The 16,284-nt window shown below is 38.7% G+C and overlaps 1 protein-coding gene across 2 annotated transcripts; it reads right to left on the bottom strand.

The window, feature by feature from the left end:
• Positions 1–9,170: 9,170 nt before the first annotated feature.
• LOC145490125 (uncharacterized) lies at positions 9,171–16,284 on the bottom strand. Of its 2 annotated transcripts, XM_081469229.1 has the most exons (5): positions 15,002–15,882; positions 13,563–13,833; positions 12,478–12,628; positions 11,488–11,612; positions 9,171–10,563 (listed from the first exon to the last, which is right to left on the bottom strand). In XM_081469229.1, the coding sequence occupies exons 1-5, from the start codon at positions 15,112–15,114 to the stop codon at positions 10,354–10,356; spliced, it is 870 nt and encodes a 289-aa protein (XP_081325355.1). In that variant the 5' UTR covers positions 15,115–15,882; the 3' UTR covers positions 9,171–10,353. The 2 variants fall into 2 exon arrangements, with proteins under 2 accessions (XP_081325355.1, XP_081325354.1); XM_081469228.1 differs by lacking the exons at positions 9,171–10,563; positions 11,488–11,612 and having other exon boundaries at positions 12,008–12,628; positions 15,002–16,284.

Here is a 16,284-nt window from a genome sequence, read left to right as displayed (position 1 = left end):
TTGAAAGTTTTGTGGACAAAATCGGTTAAAAATCCTGTGATCTTGACCCTATACCGGCTTCTATTCTTAAGGAATGTAAATCAACTATTCTACCCGTGTTAACTAACATCGTTAACATGTCTCTCCAATCAGCATCTATGCCCGCTGCACTGAAAGAAGCAATGATCAAACCGAAGCTGAAGAAGGACAACCTGGACTCTGAGGATTATTCAAACTTTAGACCTATCTCAAATCTGAAGGTTGTATCTAAGATAATTGAAAAGGCAGTATCTTGTCAATTGAGCGACTATCTACGCGATAATGATCTAGAGGAATCTTTTCAGTCAGCATATAAACGCTTTCACAGCACGGAGACTGCTCTCCTGAGGGTGCAAAATGACATTCTCTGTGAGATAGATAATCAGAAATGCGTTATCCTGCTACTGTTGGACATGTCTGCGGCGTTTGATACCGTCGACCATAAACTGCTACTAGAAGGAATGGAAAAACGCTACGGCGTGAAAGGAAATGCGCTAAAATGGTTTCGATCCTATCTTCAAGACCGAGAGCAGTTTGTGATGATTGACGGAACCAAGTCAGAGATGAAAGAACTTCGCTACGGTGTTCCCCAGGGATCCGTTTTAGGGCCAATCCTGTATTTGTTATACACATCGCCCATCGGGGACATCATCAAACGGCACGGACTTAACTACCATCTATACGCTGATGACACCCAGCTCTACCTCCCATTTAAGCCCAACTACGCCGAACAACCTGGTTCTATAGCTAAAATAGAAGCATGTGTTTCTGAGATCGACTCGTGGATGGTGTGCAATAAGCTGAAACTAAACAGAGGAAAGACGGAGCTTTTGATCTTGAGCGCACGACATCGTCCACCCCCATTAATAGACCACGTCGATGTGTCTGGTGAACAGATCGAGCCATCTACTTCTGCAAAGAACATTGGAGTCATCTTTGATGAGTACATGTCACTGGAAAAGCATGTTACCAGTACCTGCAAGGCCTGTTTCTTCCATCTTAGAAACATTAGCAGGATAAGAGTCTGTCTATCTCTAGCAGACACTGAAAAGTTAGTACATGCATTCATCACTTCCAAACTAGATAACGCCAACTCGCTTCTATATGGACTACCAAAATTTTTGATAGATCGTCTACAAAATGTCCAGAATGCTGCGGCTCGCGTTGTTACTAGAACAAGGAAATACGATCAATTCAAGCCGGTTTTAAAGCAGCTACACTGGCTTCCAATAAGCCAGCGCATCAATTATAAGATTTTACTTTTAACCTATAAAGCGCTCAACGGCCAGGCCCCTAATTACATTACTGAACTGCTAGAGCCTTATGTACCAAGCAGAAATCTTCGATCCTCCTCCAAAAACCTCTTGAAAGTACCACCTGTCAAGTTAATAGGCTATGGTCATAGGTGTTTCTCTTTTGTAGCACCTAGCCTATGGAACTCTCTTCCGAACAATATAAGAGGGAGCGGCTCGCTATCAGATTTTAAGACTTGTATAAAGACATATCTTTTTAACAAATTTTATAACTAGACTTTTGGTTAGTTAGTTAATTAGTAAATTAGATAGTTTAGCTAGTTAGTTAGTCAGTCACTTAGTTAAGTTAGTCAGTTTTTATTTAAAGGTTTTAATGATTCCTAGTTTTACTTTCATTTTTACAGCTTAGCTATTTTATTTGTTAGTAATTTTTTATCACTGATGTAAATTTTTAATGTAAATTTTATTTTTAATAACATTTTTTACTGTAAAGCGCCATGAGCCATGGATATGGCGCTATACAAATCTATTATTATTATTATTATTATTATTATTATTATTATTATTATTATTATTATAAATTCCACTACCACTGGTATAACCTTTGTCCTCACACCCCACATTTTTCGGACTTCTCTTGCTAGATCTTGATACTTTTCAACTTTTTCATCTTCCTTCTCTCTCACCCCATTATCCTCTGGAATTGCCACATCTATAATCTGACAGCTCTTGTCTCTCTTAGTAATGATCACCAAATCCGGTCTCCTAGCCCCTATTTCATGGTCTGTTCGCACACTGAAGTCCCATAGAAGTTTGCAATCCTCATTTTCAAGCACACTGTCTGGAACATGGTCATACCATCTCTCCTTTCGTTCGAACCCACATTTTCCTGACAGGTCCCAATGGATTGCTCTAGCCACGTTATCATGTCTCCTTTTGTATTCTTTTTGTGCCAGTTTCGAGCACGAACTTACAATATGGCTAATGGTCTCGTTACCCTGCTTACAGATCCTACATTTCGGGTCATTCTGTGACTTGTCAACCATCGTTTTAATATAGTTTGTTCGTATTGCTTGATCTTGTGCAGCAATGATAAGAGCTTCTGTTTCTCTCTTGAGCTTTCCTTCTTTTAACCAGGTCCATGTTTCCTCACTTCTTTGTCCTTCACCCTGTCTTGCAAACTGTCCATATAACGGCTTTTCTTTCCAGTCTTGAATATTTTCAGTTCTTCTCCTCGCTTTAAAGTTGGCGGCTGTTTCTCTATTCTCATCCCCATCCCTCCTGACGGCTTTTAACAGTTCTTCCTCGCTTGTTTGGACATAACATTCTAGCGATACCTTTGCGTGATTGACACAATCCTCTACGGATATCAAACCTCTCCCTCCGTCCTTCCTCGGCACATAAAGTCGTGCCACGCAGTCCCGTGGATGGAACCCTCCATTCATGGTTAGCAATTTTCTTGTTCTGCGATCTAGGTCCCGAAGTTCTTGTTTCCTCCATTCAAGTATTCCTCCTGCATATCTAACGAGTGACACTGCCCAGGTGTTTATGGCTTGTATCAAGTTTCCACCGTTCAACTTCGAGCGGGCAACTTTTTTAACGCGTCGTAAGTATTCTTTCCTGATTTTGTCCTTCATTTGGTCATGAAGCATGTCGCTGGCCTCAAGCACTCCTAGATACTTGTACCCTTCGCTTTCTTCCATTGCTCTTATTGTAGTGTCATCTGGTAGTGTTATGCCTTCTGTCTGTGCCAGTTTGCCACGTTTTATGACCAAGACAGCACACTTCTCAATGCCAAATTTCATACCGATGTCATTGCTGAATATTCTCACTGATTGTATCAGTGAGTCCAGTTGGCACTCACTTCTGGCGTAAAGCTTTAGATCATCCATAAAGAGAAGGTGATTGACCTTTGTCTTGTTGGCATATGTGTATCCCGCTTCGCACTTTCTGAGAACTAGGGACAGCGGAATCATGGAGACCACAAAAAGGAGGGGGGATAGGGAATCACCCTGGAAGATGCCTCTTTTGATGGAGACACTTCCAAGACTTTCTCCGTTTGATGTAAGTTCCGTTTGCCAGCCATTCATGGAATTTTCCAGTAAGGTCTTAACATTTTGAGCTGCACCAAATAGTTCTAGACATTCAAGAATCCAGGAATGCGGTATCATATCGTAAGCCTTCTTATAATCAATCCAGCCCATTGCAAGATTCTTCTTTCTTGATTTGGCCTCTCGTAGGACCATTTTATCAATAAAGAGCTGGTCATTGGTTCCTTGGGAGCCTTTCCTGCAACCTCTCTGCTCATCCGGTAGTACGCTCTCGGTATCCAGGAATTCGTAGAGCTTGTCAGATATTATCCCTGTTAGCAACTTCCACATTACAGGCAAACAGGTTACGGGGCGGTAATTTCCTGCTACTGTGCCTTTCTCTGGGTCTTTCATTATAAGGACAGTTCTTCCCTTGGTCATCCACCCAGGAACGTTCCCACAGTCTAAGCATACTTGAAGCTGGTTTTCGATATTGTGGTGTAGACCCGTAAAGTTCTTCAACCAAAACCCCTGCACCATGTCTGGTCTGGTGCCTTCCAGTTCGGAACTTTCCTGAGAAACTGGGTCACCATGTCTATGGTGATGGACAACTCAGTTTGCTGTGGCAACTCCACTTCCTCTTTCAACTTCTTTAACCATTCTGCATCCTTATGATGTGTTGACTCTATGCTCCAAATGCTCTCCCAAAATTGCTGGGCTTCTTCTGAATCAGGTGTCATATCAGATGAGATTTTGTCTCCACTTAGTTCCGTATAAAATTTTCTCTGGTCTGTCTCGAACAATCTGTTCTGATGGAATTGTTTGTTTCTGTTCTGGTATCTTCGGATCTTTGTAGCCTTGGCAGTAATTCTTCGTTTGAGATCTTCAGAGACATGTTTAAGGCTTATTTCAGCAATCTTGTATTAGTATTATTATTATTATTATTAATTATTATTATTATTAATTATTATTATTATTAATTATTATTATTATTAATTATTATTATTATTTGTATTATTATTTACAAAAAAAACCGACATACCCACTGAATTATCCAACATCCAATTCAAAGCATCGAGATTCCCTATTGAAAAAAAATATATAATGTAGCTGATTAATACTTTATTTTGTGCATTACAACTTGGCCTGAAGGGTATTAAGCTTTATTACTTCTAGGGATGTTTATTTGAAAAAAAATATATTACGTTACTTCCCCACTCTAATAACATGACTATCTGTTATAGAGTCGTTTCATTAATGTGGCGCACAAGATTACTCCCGCAATTCTGGCCATACAGTGAATGAAATGTATTTCTGGGTGGTTCTGGTTGGTTCAACTTCCTTTCGGAATTCAAATCATTAGCACTGGATGTCAATGCTTACATCTACACCCAGGTCTTACATGCTATTCCGTTTTCAAGGCAAATGCCATGATATAATTATAGACTAATGATACCCTCCCAAGTAATGACCCCTTATTGTTTCCAGTGGACAAGTCAGCATCTTAATCTTCCTTACTGTTTTTCATACATTTTCTATAATTTTTTTTGGGAGAGTGTGGTTCCAAATCAGTACTTTTTCCTCGTCTTATCAGGTCAATGATGTTTATAGCCAGCCTAATTATGTTTGACAGATGTGAAGTGTTAAAGGTAAAACGAAAAAGCAGTTTATCAGTGCTGGTGCAGTTCAGAGCTCCAAGTAACTCTTCTCTTCACTCAATTCTATTTTTTTTTTTTTTTTTTTTGGCGACTTAACTTATGAAAATCTGGTGGTAGAACAATTCGTTTATTCCTATTTGATGTTTTATTTGTTATTATAATTCTCGTCACAAGTTTGCTTAATACTCTCTTGATATTGTATGAAAAAAATTAGAAGTGGATCACTCCTTATTTCTAGTACAGTTATTAAGCTTTTGCAGGAAATGTAGGATTAGAGAGTTATTCCAATATATACGCCATATCCTCGAGGTAGTCCCGATCATGTTATTTTTAGACATGGTACCCAGTTCTCTCGTGGATAAACTTACCACGCACGTTGCGCAGATGTTTTTGTGGAGGGTGAATTCGCGTAATTTAAGGCTGCTTGGACTGTCTTTCGCGTCGCATGATCGGCTACTTCTAGGGGCGCTTTCCAATCAATACAAAAATTCCGATTTGAATTTCCAGAAATTTCTAGTGACGAATGGAACAGAATTTTCTGGAAATTCGGGAAAAGAAGACAACCTTGCGAGGTATACCAAAATTTTCGAAAATTTCGTACTGGGAATTTCCATTCCATATGAATTTCCTCGCGTAGTTTCCGAAATTTTTGGTTGAATGGTTCATTTTTCGGAAATTCCACAATTTCCGGAAATTCTTGAGACTTTCAGGGAGACTTCGTACATTTGTCTCCGTTTCGAAATTTTCGAAGGTTTTTTGTTGAATGGAAATTGCCCAAAACCTCTCGGGATTTTTGAAGCCGGTTGAGGTAGTGGTCTAAAATTCAACTTAAAAGGGATAACCTCAGGAATAATGTTTTATTTGTTTATCCTCCCTTGAACCTACCTAACACGCTCGTGATGAGTATGATCATTGTAGTTGCTGCCATACGATCCATGACGCGTTCTTCTATCTGTAAATCACAAGGAATGCCTAATATGAATAGGAATTTGACAGATCTACGGTGGTATTAAAGTACTGATAAAATGCGCTCCTTCCTGATCCGCAAGAGCGACTATGCATAGCTCATGATGTCTCGTTTTGCTCCTATACTCAGCAAGGGGCACTAACTGAAAACAAATTTATTGGTTACAGAATGAAACTCAAAGAGAAGCGTGTCAATCAGTCTTAAGCGCTACAAAAATGTCGACATTTTTAAAATTTCCTTTTATACCCGTGTTCCCAGAACATATTTTGTCTAAGAAAAGAGAACACTAATAAAACACTGATCACATATGCGTTTGGTGTTCAAAAACTGGAAGCAGCTGGTATAATTATCTTATGGCGTATTGTGTCATTATTGTAATTACTCCTTCTTCTTCCTACATTTTTTTGTGCGTGTTTTGTTTATTCTCGACTAAAAGAAATCTTGACACGATCTCCCTTATCGAAGTCCTTTGAATATATGTACGTAATTCAGTCTTGGATGCTTCACGAGTAAAAGATGGCCTGGCTACGCTTTTGATTGTCTCCTGTCACAACTTAATGTTTTCGTATGCTGCTTTTTAAATTATTTTTTCCATTTGGCGTAAATCCACATGTAATTGAGCAGCAGAGTGGTTGGTTAACTGTCTTTCTTCAATCAGGTTGAACTAAACTTTACTGAACACCTGCGCGCGAATTACGCATGACATCTCCATTTGCATTTTGTGAGCTAACTGCACGGAAAAGACCTTTGAATTCGAAATTCTGGCTGGGAGATTGTAATGATCCTTTTTTTCTCTGTTTCAGAACCAGTTGGTGCTGTATATTCAGTTGTTCGGTGTTCACAAAGCAACAGGCAACTTTAGCTTTATCAAAGTGGCATTTAAATAAACAGATGGTCTTCTATCTTCGTACACAAAAAATAAAAAAAGTTAATATTTATTGCCAAAGTCTTGTCTGAATTGAACGTGGACTCATTAAACTAAAACTGAAAGCAAATGAGAATGGAACATAATTTCGAAACTTGGTGAACCGAAAACTTTCAGAAAACAAATCAAACTCGAGCACAATTTGAATTAGGAAAATGATATCTTGCCTCAAAAACTGTTTTTTTGTAAATAGATTTTTACTCATGAAAATTGGTTTACCAAAAAAAGTTATATGATATGATTTCTTGCTTTGTTGAGGGGTCTTAAGAGTGAGCGTTGTCCGGCGACAGAATAGTAAACGCTTCGTAACGACTTTGTTAGTAAACGAAAAACTAAATCAGTTAGACAGAGTCAAACAGTTAAAAGCACTGTGTTTACAGTCCAGAATGGTAACATTTCAAAGTCTTACCAACTGTTCAAGAAAGCCTTCGAGAAAGACAGCTGCCGTCAAACCAGGGCCTGGTATACAGTTTCGATCTATCTTCCTAGACTGAAAAATATGTACACAGCTACATGCATGATGTGTATATTTGCATACCTGAGTGATGAGAAGGTTTAATTTGAAATTTCCCTTGGTGAGCCAGATTTTTTAGACCAATGGCGTTCCAAGTTATGGATACGTAAAATTCCAATTAAGGTCAAAATGGTGATTGGAATCGTCTTTGGCAGAGCTGTTTTTCAGGGAAATTTCTAATTGCTTTCTTTTCGTTCCTACTTAAACATCAGACCATAATTGCTTGTTTAGAGGTGCAATTATTTAAGTCACGCGAGATGAAAGATAAAAAAAAAAATAATAAGTGTGCTCCCAACATACCAAATAGGTTCACTGAGCCGGTAAACCCAGTGAGAATACGGCATATTGCTTAAGTAATGTTCCGCATAAGAAGTAGACAGAAATCACTAATCGGATGCAAAAAAATAAAGTGATTACGGAAAATATTTTGTAAAACAGAGGAAAATTTAATCTTGCCAACATTTAAGTTGCTCATTGTCAACACATTCATGAGATGATCATGACGCGATAGACCAATCATAGCGTCTGAAACAACACAGCTTAAGATTAGTTTCAAACTCCCCAGATCCAAGCAAGGATAACTTTTGGAAAGGGAAAAGAAAGAGAGGTAGCGAAAGTGCACATAATATCCTCATTTCCTGCATATCGTACGCAGGTAGCTAGCAGTCAGATACAATGCCTTGATGCTGGCCATTGGGACCTTCTGATTTTGTGTCGCCACCGAAGAACGTGGAGGAAAGCATTGCGTACGTGGCGAACAAGTCAACGGTTTTCAAGCAGACTACCTTTCGTCACAAAATACAAGTAATTGCACAGATCTTTTACTCCCAAGTTTTGTTCGGAAACACTCTGTAAGCAAAACATACACTCATAATTGATGCCATCAATGATCTTTATTTCCACTTACAAAAACTTACAAAGTTTAATTCCCTCAGCCATAGTCCCAGCTCTCACTGGCATACGAAGGTTGGTACAAGGTTGCCCCTTCTTTATTTTCTATTGACAACATTAAACCGTGTAGTAAAAATAGATAACATCGTCATTAAATCACCCAGTATTTACTGGAAGCAAACTTACGATAATAAAAACGGATCCAATCACAGCCAGCGAAAATAGACAAAACGATTGTCGACTGCATTTCCTTCGGTAGTTCTATATCCAAAATTTCAATTCGGAACTATTTCAATAGTTCGCGTTTCTTTAACAGAGCTCAAATTCGAGTTTGATCATGAATTTCGTCATCACAGAAAATATATTTACCTGCTTCATTTCCTTAAAATGGATATTTTTGATCCACGCAATGATTCCATTTATGTAATATGTAACATATATTTAAGACCAAGTTAATGGCTGTTGTGAAGTCAAGGCTACAATCTAAAGTTGTTGAGGCAGAGATCACTTTAGATTGCTATTTCGGTAGTGCATAGTTAATAGAAGGAATGATTAAGAAACCCGGTAGACATCAAAGAAGCGAACAAGCAGGCTAAGATTTATGTTGGAAGGTCCTTGACCCTGCACATTTTTTGTTTTATGTTCATAGACTATGCATTAATTACATAATCGCAATGCTTCTATTGGTTAGTTGTATGGGCAAAAATAACCAGCTTTTGTATTTTACAGATTTTCTGCAGGGTCAACCTCCAAAATAGCCAACAAAAACATACAACAAAGAACTTTCCCAGGTTTCATAACCATTATTCTCTATTATCTAGAGTGACCTTTTCTCCATTCACTCTTACTATAGTTAGGAAATTCATACCTCGGTGATCAAAAATAATGCAAACTAACCAAAGCAATACCAAAGCAGGATGCCTTGGTTACATCTTCAAGAAAACGCCATCAAGAATACATTCTAGCAGGGGTGAGATGTGCTTAATTATAAAAAATATATATATCAAAACCGAAGCCTGAAAGATAACGAGGTAAAAACAAGGAAGAGTTAACATAATGCGTAAGCATTACGTGTAATTTGACCAATTATGCTAACTAATTTTATAACATAACTAAAGCAAAGCGCGCGCTCTGATTGGTTAATTTAGCATCTACTATTTGCCCATGGGTGTACGCTGCTGACGTGTGTGCTAATGTTTACAAAGCAAATCTTTTGACAGACATTGTTTCCAAAGTAATGGCCGACGTCCATCTCCCAGAAATGCGAAACTGTCTTCACAGTTGTGTGAAGATGAAACTTTATTGAGTTACTGGTGTACAGTCGGTTGTCATGAATGAATTTTCGCGCGCTTGTTTTCTCTTGTCATGTAAGACTACACGAACATTTTTTTTGTGTGATGTAGCTCAATAAAAGGACTTCTGTTGTTCCAATGTCTCAATGTTATGTTATAAAACAAATGGTAAACGCCATAGCGTGCACTATTGAGTTATGGATGCACTTGGGAGGTTTGCTAAGCACTCAAGAAGCTAGAGTCGCACTCGGCTATCGCCTCGTGCGACTCTTACGCTTCTTTCGTGCTTAGCAACCTCCCACGTGCATCCATAACTCAATAGTACACGCTATGGCGTTTACCATTTGTTAAAATTGGGCTGTCGGTCTGACGTCACTCAAAGCCTAATCAGAAATGTAGTTAATGATATTGGTGTGATTGCAAAGCCATTGTAACAGAAGAGTAATCGCAACAATCTGTGGATAACTCTGTTGATATGGCTGCCAATGTTTTCATTTAGCATTACGAGAAACGGTTCAATAATTAAAAATGTTAGACAAGCAATTGAGCAATCGGATTGGTTGATTTTAGCTTGCCCGTCTGAACTTACTTAGTTGTGTGTTAAAAATGGGTAACTTAAATTACTACCGCTACATTTAATTTGTTATTACAGACACAAGATTTTTTCCATCAGTTTGTCATGCACGAAAACAAGACCGTTACAACAGGAGTTCAATCGAAAATAAAAGCAATCCCTTATGTATTAATTTGGTGTCTTTGGGCAAATCATTGAACATCTCTTTGCTGTCTCTGAACTCTGACATAGCTAAATCGACGGGCCGACTGGGACATATTTGTTGGTAATGAATAAAGTTCTGGGATCCGGATATTTTTTGCTGTTCATTGGCAATAAGAGTTCTCCGTCGCTACCGCAGCCCAGGTACAAAGTTTTGTACTGACTGTTTTTAAAAACAGTAAAGCTCCAGTAATAGGACGGCTTGAATTTCATTGACTTCTCTATTGTTCCCTTGTGTTCCTTAAAGGTAAACATGAGAAAAAATTTAACATTAGCTGACAAAAGTTGACGAAAAACATTTTGAGAGTGGGCCAATTTTAATTAGCTTGAATAAAAGTCAGTTTTAGCGCCTAGTGGCCCATCAAACCGGCGCGTTTCTCCGGTGCTTAGTCTAACAGTATTTCATCCAACACCAGTACGTTTCTTTGATATCCCTGCATAAACCAAATTTTAAGCGCTAAAATAGTTACAGGAGGTGGCACGGGAAACATCTAATCATGGGGGGGGGGGGGGTGGGGTTACTCCCTTATATGAGCTATATAGGTATGTGCGGCCCCAAAGGGTATTTTTTTTTTTTTGGTTTGTTTTTTGTTTTGTTTTTACCGTTTTGGTCAGTGTCGATTTTGCAAAATAGGATACGGTTTTTGCACACTAGTCTTGGATAGGGTATGTCTGTTTTAGAAGAAGCTACTTTTTCATCATTAGCGAGAAGATCATCAACAAAAGCCCTTCATAATACCTTTAACATCGTTCTGAACTATGGAACTAATTATAAGGCAGGTCTTAAATAGGATATCGAATTTTTCATCAAGTCATAAATTGGGTAAGAAAAATAGCAGATTTTCGTCTTAAATGGGGTAAAGGAAGAAACTGATGCTCGGACACGAGCCAACGCCGACGACGATGAGGGTATGGGTTTTGGGAAGGGGGCCGCTCACCCTCACCCAATTTTTTTTTCTGAGTACCCCCCCCCCCCCCCCCCACCTCCTTACGGGAACACCACCAACACTATACAGCGAAATGTACTCGCGATGTTTGTTTGCAATTGTTATCAGCTCTAGCGCATTGTCCTTTTTTTTTTCTTTGTGGCAGGCTTAACATCGATAAATGGTAACCAAGCTTACTGAAAAGTAGTCCCTCTAATGATCATGGCTAAATACTAACCACGGCTAATAGGCTCTTGCCTCCATTCGTGGCATTCAAAATGTAAGTCTTCGACGTCTCTGTATCTCTAAAGAGAAGGCCAAATCCTGTTGTGGTTGAGCCTTTTTTTGTTGTTTTGGCAACGGCTACAAAGAAATCAAGGAAATACTGTTACTCCCAGTATAATCATAACATTACATATAATCATCATAACATCACATTAAACAAAGACACAAATATTTGAAACCCTACTCGTACATTTTTCAGATTATTTAGTCTTATAGGGGGATTCATGCTGACGTCATTGTCTGCATTTTTTCTCATTTGCATACGGCTTTGAGTACAGAAGGAAACATGTTCGATATGAATTAACTCCAGGCAGCTAAAGAGCTAGCAAAACGTAATACGTGGTGAAATTTTTAGCTCTTTGGGTGTAATATTCAAGGAGATATTGTCTTTCAAATACTGCAAAATTTCTGGGTGGCAAAAGCGCTAATGAGCTCGTACATTCTTTGTAAAATTTTGAGTTTTTAAACCCGTGTTGCACAAAAAATGTTCAATAAATCAGGCTCATATTCATTGGTAGAGTTAATCATACCATGACCTTTCAATATTCAGAACTGATTTATTTGTAGCTCCATCAGAAACTGAATTGCTTATGCTAATGAGTCAAATATTGTAAACAAGCTAAAGATTCCCCTATTGCCAACAGGCATGTTAACCATATGAGTTGCATTTTCGCGTGATAAGCACCCGTTAGATTATAGAAATGACGTATAAAAACTGACCCGAGTTTTACAGTGTAAGCACGAGCTAAACCTATCCCGTGTCTTTGATCTGAAAGCAGATCGCACGGATATCTCGCGGATATTTCTTTCAGAAGAATATCAAATAGAGCTATTGGCAAATTGTGGAAAAAGGTCACGAAGTAATTACAGGCGAAAGACCAAGCAAAGACCGATGCTATCTTCACTCCATAAAGTTCGAGATTCTCGGCTATCGTAAACTTACTATTGTAATCCATGTCCTTGAAACTACCATTACAACGGATGACATTGTTAGAGTCTCGCTGAAGCAAGGACGTGCTTGCTGGATTCCATAGTCGATAGGGAGTGTTTCTAATCACTGGATGGTACAGTTCTGGCCCGTTAGAACTGTTGCTCTGTAAAAGCATAGGTATTTAGTTTGATCATAGTAACGCAGAAGTTAGATTCCCTACTTGAGCAACTTACTAACTACTATAACTTTTGCAACGACGATGGTAAGATTCGGTAGGTTTAACCCTTGGACGTACACAGGCCTACCTTGGCACAAGAAGGGGATGGATGGAACCCCTTCTCCGGGCTCTCATTGCATTGAAATAAATTTTTTCAAAATCATTTTACATGTACATCCAACAGATAGCCCACGGCTTGATATATTGTGTTCGTCATGACGTCATCTGACTTCACATAACGTCAGTAGGTCAGCGTCTTGGATCCGCAATCCTGAATTTCACTATTTTCTCAGAAGAAAAACGACGATGGTGCTTTCCCCCCTTTCTTCTGTACGATCGGGGATTGACTTTCTGCATGTGTCCAAGACACAATATTTCTCTTCTTTCCTATGCGAGATATCCATTAGCTGACTGACAATACATTCAATGTTTCGCATCAAGGCCTCCTCTGTCTCACAAGCTTCTAATAAATCGGCCAGAGCTTTATCTTGGCAACGGTGAAAGTTAAAATTAATTTGCTTCCCGTTCATCTACCTTTTCAGTATTCCTTATGCCAGAAATGTTAAATCAAACTTGGATTGAACTAAAGAGAGATGCCGGTTTCCGCCCCTTCCTGCCTTCTTGTACCCCGAGATAAATGGAGTTTCCAGAAAATGAAAAACTCGGAGCTTATGTCTCGACCAAAAAACTGAACGACCATGACAACGGCCGGGGCGACCCTTTGAGCGCGTTTACGAGATGGACACAATACCCGGAATAATTTCGATTTTAATTTGGAAAATTGGTCAGTTTCTTTGTTTGTTTGCTTGTTTGTTTTTTCGATGACATGTATTTTGCAACTATCTACGTATACATGTAACTCAGACAGGGTCTACTGTACCTGGCCGTTTTGTTTGTAGGAAGACCTCATTTTAACCTGTATATTATCCTCAAGCTTCTTATCAAGAGGGAGACTGACATAATCCTGAACACCATGATGGTACTTTAGTAACTCGACACTCGCTGGAGGCACTTTATTCAAACCTACATCGCTAAAAGCTACCATGATAAGGTATCGTAGTTTCAACACCAAATCGCCTTTTTCGAAAGACACACTGCGCTTGATTCCTTTAAAATCCACCTTGGCTTTGAGTACCACAGGATCGTTCGACCTGTTTGAGAAAAAGCGTAGTCGGATTAGCCTTTCTTTGCGTAGTTTTAAGTGAGACCCGACTTTTTTAAGTCTGCTGGGATCGAAGGGGACAGTTGCTTTTGAAGCCCTCCCCACGTAACTTTTAGTGCATTAGAGCTATAACAATGAAACTTGGAAGATTTATCGCACGTCGAAAAATATTCCCTTTGAGGTCTAAAGCACAGCAACGTCATCATAATTGAAAATGACACTTTGGATTGTAATGAACTGTATAATACTGTTAAAAACGTTTCGAAAACCACTACATAAAGAAAGGAAAAAACATAACTAAACACAATTTTTTTTTCCAACAATACATGGTAAAATTCAAAAAAGCAATAAAATGTAAAAAATGTGAGAAACAGTCCTACAAAAATATGGTTGCCATGGAAACATCAAGATTCTTCACTCATACCATATTGTTTCCAGATATACCAGAGAAGTCGAAAAATTTGGGGCACACTCTTTCAAAAGCCCCTTCCCCCCCCCCCCCCTCCCTCCCGTTTTCGGCCGTCTTTAAAGTGGATGATAGGCGAAAACCAAGCTAGCGAAAACGCATCAAGAAGTATACTTTTTCGAACGAAAACGCAAGAGTGTGGTCAGGGCCTGAAATTTCCGTACAGAAAGCATCGTGCTAGATCACTCCTGTGTTTTGACTCCGAACACGTAAACAGCTGGTGAATTTAGTAAGTGGTGCTATACTGAAGCCAAGGGTGCCTCTAGAGGTATATATATTACAAATTAAGTTTATTACGTGTACAAATCCGACAAAATACTGCAAATTGACGACAATCAATTTGTATAGACACCCTCAAGTCTTTATTGACGTAGGTTGTGTTTACAATGAGACTTCCATTTCTATTATCAACGAGCAGTAAGACTTCCATTTCTTTTATCAACGAGCATCGGTAAGAACTAAGCACGTCCCAAAATCGATCGGAAATTCCCGCATTTTGCCTTAGAAATGATGTAATTTAACTACGGGGTTTGTAATGCAGATTATTATATGCTTCTTGAATGCATTAATCGCCGCTTGACAATAACTGAATCATTTAAACTTGTTACTTTGTATAGTAGCGAGTATAAATAAAGTGATTATAAAAAGGGAACGAATGCGTCAGAAAACCTAATTACTAACTTGAGCTCACCTGTTCAGGAAGAAAAAAACTGTTACTACCGACAAGAATATCAAAACCTTCGGGCGCTGAAGGACTCTCAGAATGGCACGAAGTAGAGACCACATCTTACTCGTATTTAGCATGTCGCTTGTAGAAAGATTACAGTGTACTGCTTCGCCCAGTATTATAGCAATTCAAGTGTGTAGGAAATATACTGACCAAAACACTAAAGGACAAGATTATTTATAATCAACTTCCTTTGACAAGTCAGAACACAAACGTGGAACAACATAGAATTTGTCTGGCCAAGTGAACGAATCTCTTGTACTTGTTCTTCCCTGGTCAGATCGAACAGGAATGAAATAATGCGTGACCGTTTGTTCTTTTTTGTTCTTGGAAGGCATTTGGAATTTTTTAACATAGATACCACTAATTATTGCTCCATAGCATTCGTTCAGGTGTAGTAAACATCTTTGTTTCAGGGTACTTCGGTATTTCTTTATCCACAGGATATACCTGATCTTCACATAACACTCAGCGACCGGATGTTTTGTTTTGAATGAGTACGGCGTACTCTTGACGCAGCCCCGGAACTTCTCTGTACAACTGACACAAAGCCAATATTATCAAATTAAACCTGTTAAGACTTAAGTTGTACAATTAGTGAGCGAGCACTGACAAACGGTAAACAGAGACTACGCCGTTGACAATATGGCATGTCTACAAATATTTGATCCTTTCGGCGCGGTCACGATCGTAATATTTTGGACTGTCGCTCTCTGTGCATACCGTTGAGTTTGTGTGTGTTGACTGTACTGACTTGTAGCACACCAGTTTTTTCCTCTTTTCTCCTTTAGTTTTTTGCTTTTTTGTTTTGTTTTGCTTTTTTTTTTAATAGAAGAAAGCGTTATTGGGGAGACGTTTTTTTTTTTTAAAAAGAAGAAAGCGTTACTGGGGAGATGATTGTACATGTGCATATCTCCATGTTATGTAGAGACATGAATCACCTGTTGACTGGGTTGATTTGGCTCAGAATCATCAACACTCCACTTAACCTTAAATCGTCATGATCAAGTTGTATAGACTCTAGCTAAATTGACGGGGTTTTTTCTCTCTTTGTTTTCTTTCTTTTTTTTTTTTTTTTTTTTGGTTTGTTTCAATTCGCTCGGGGCAAAACCCAAATCACTTTACAGTAACAATAACAATAACTTTATTTATATAGCGAGTACATACAAAGCTCTATATCGCTTTCCAGTCACGAAAGTAAAACTAAATATAATAATTTGAACTAAATTAAGTATAAACTTTATAAG

The sequence above is a fragment of the Orbicella franksi genome, chromosome 6 (genome assembly GCF_964199315.1).
Source record: "Orbicella franksi chromosome 6, jaOrbFran1.1, whole genome shotgun sequence".
In the NCBI taxonomy this organism is placed as follows: Eukaryota; Metazoa; Cnidaria; class Anthozoa; order Scleractinia; family Merulinidae; genus Orbicella; species Orbicella franksi.
The sequence above is the reverse complement of the archived record's forward strand: the minus strand, read 5'-3'. Positions and strand labels throughout refer to the sequence as shown.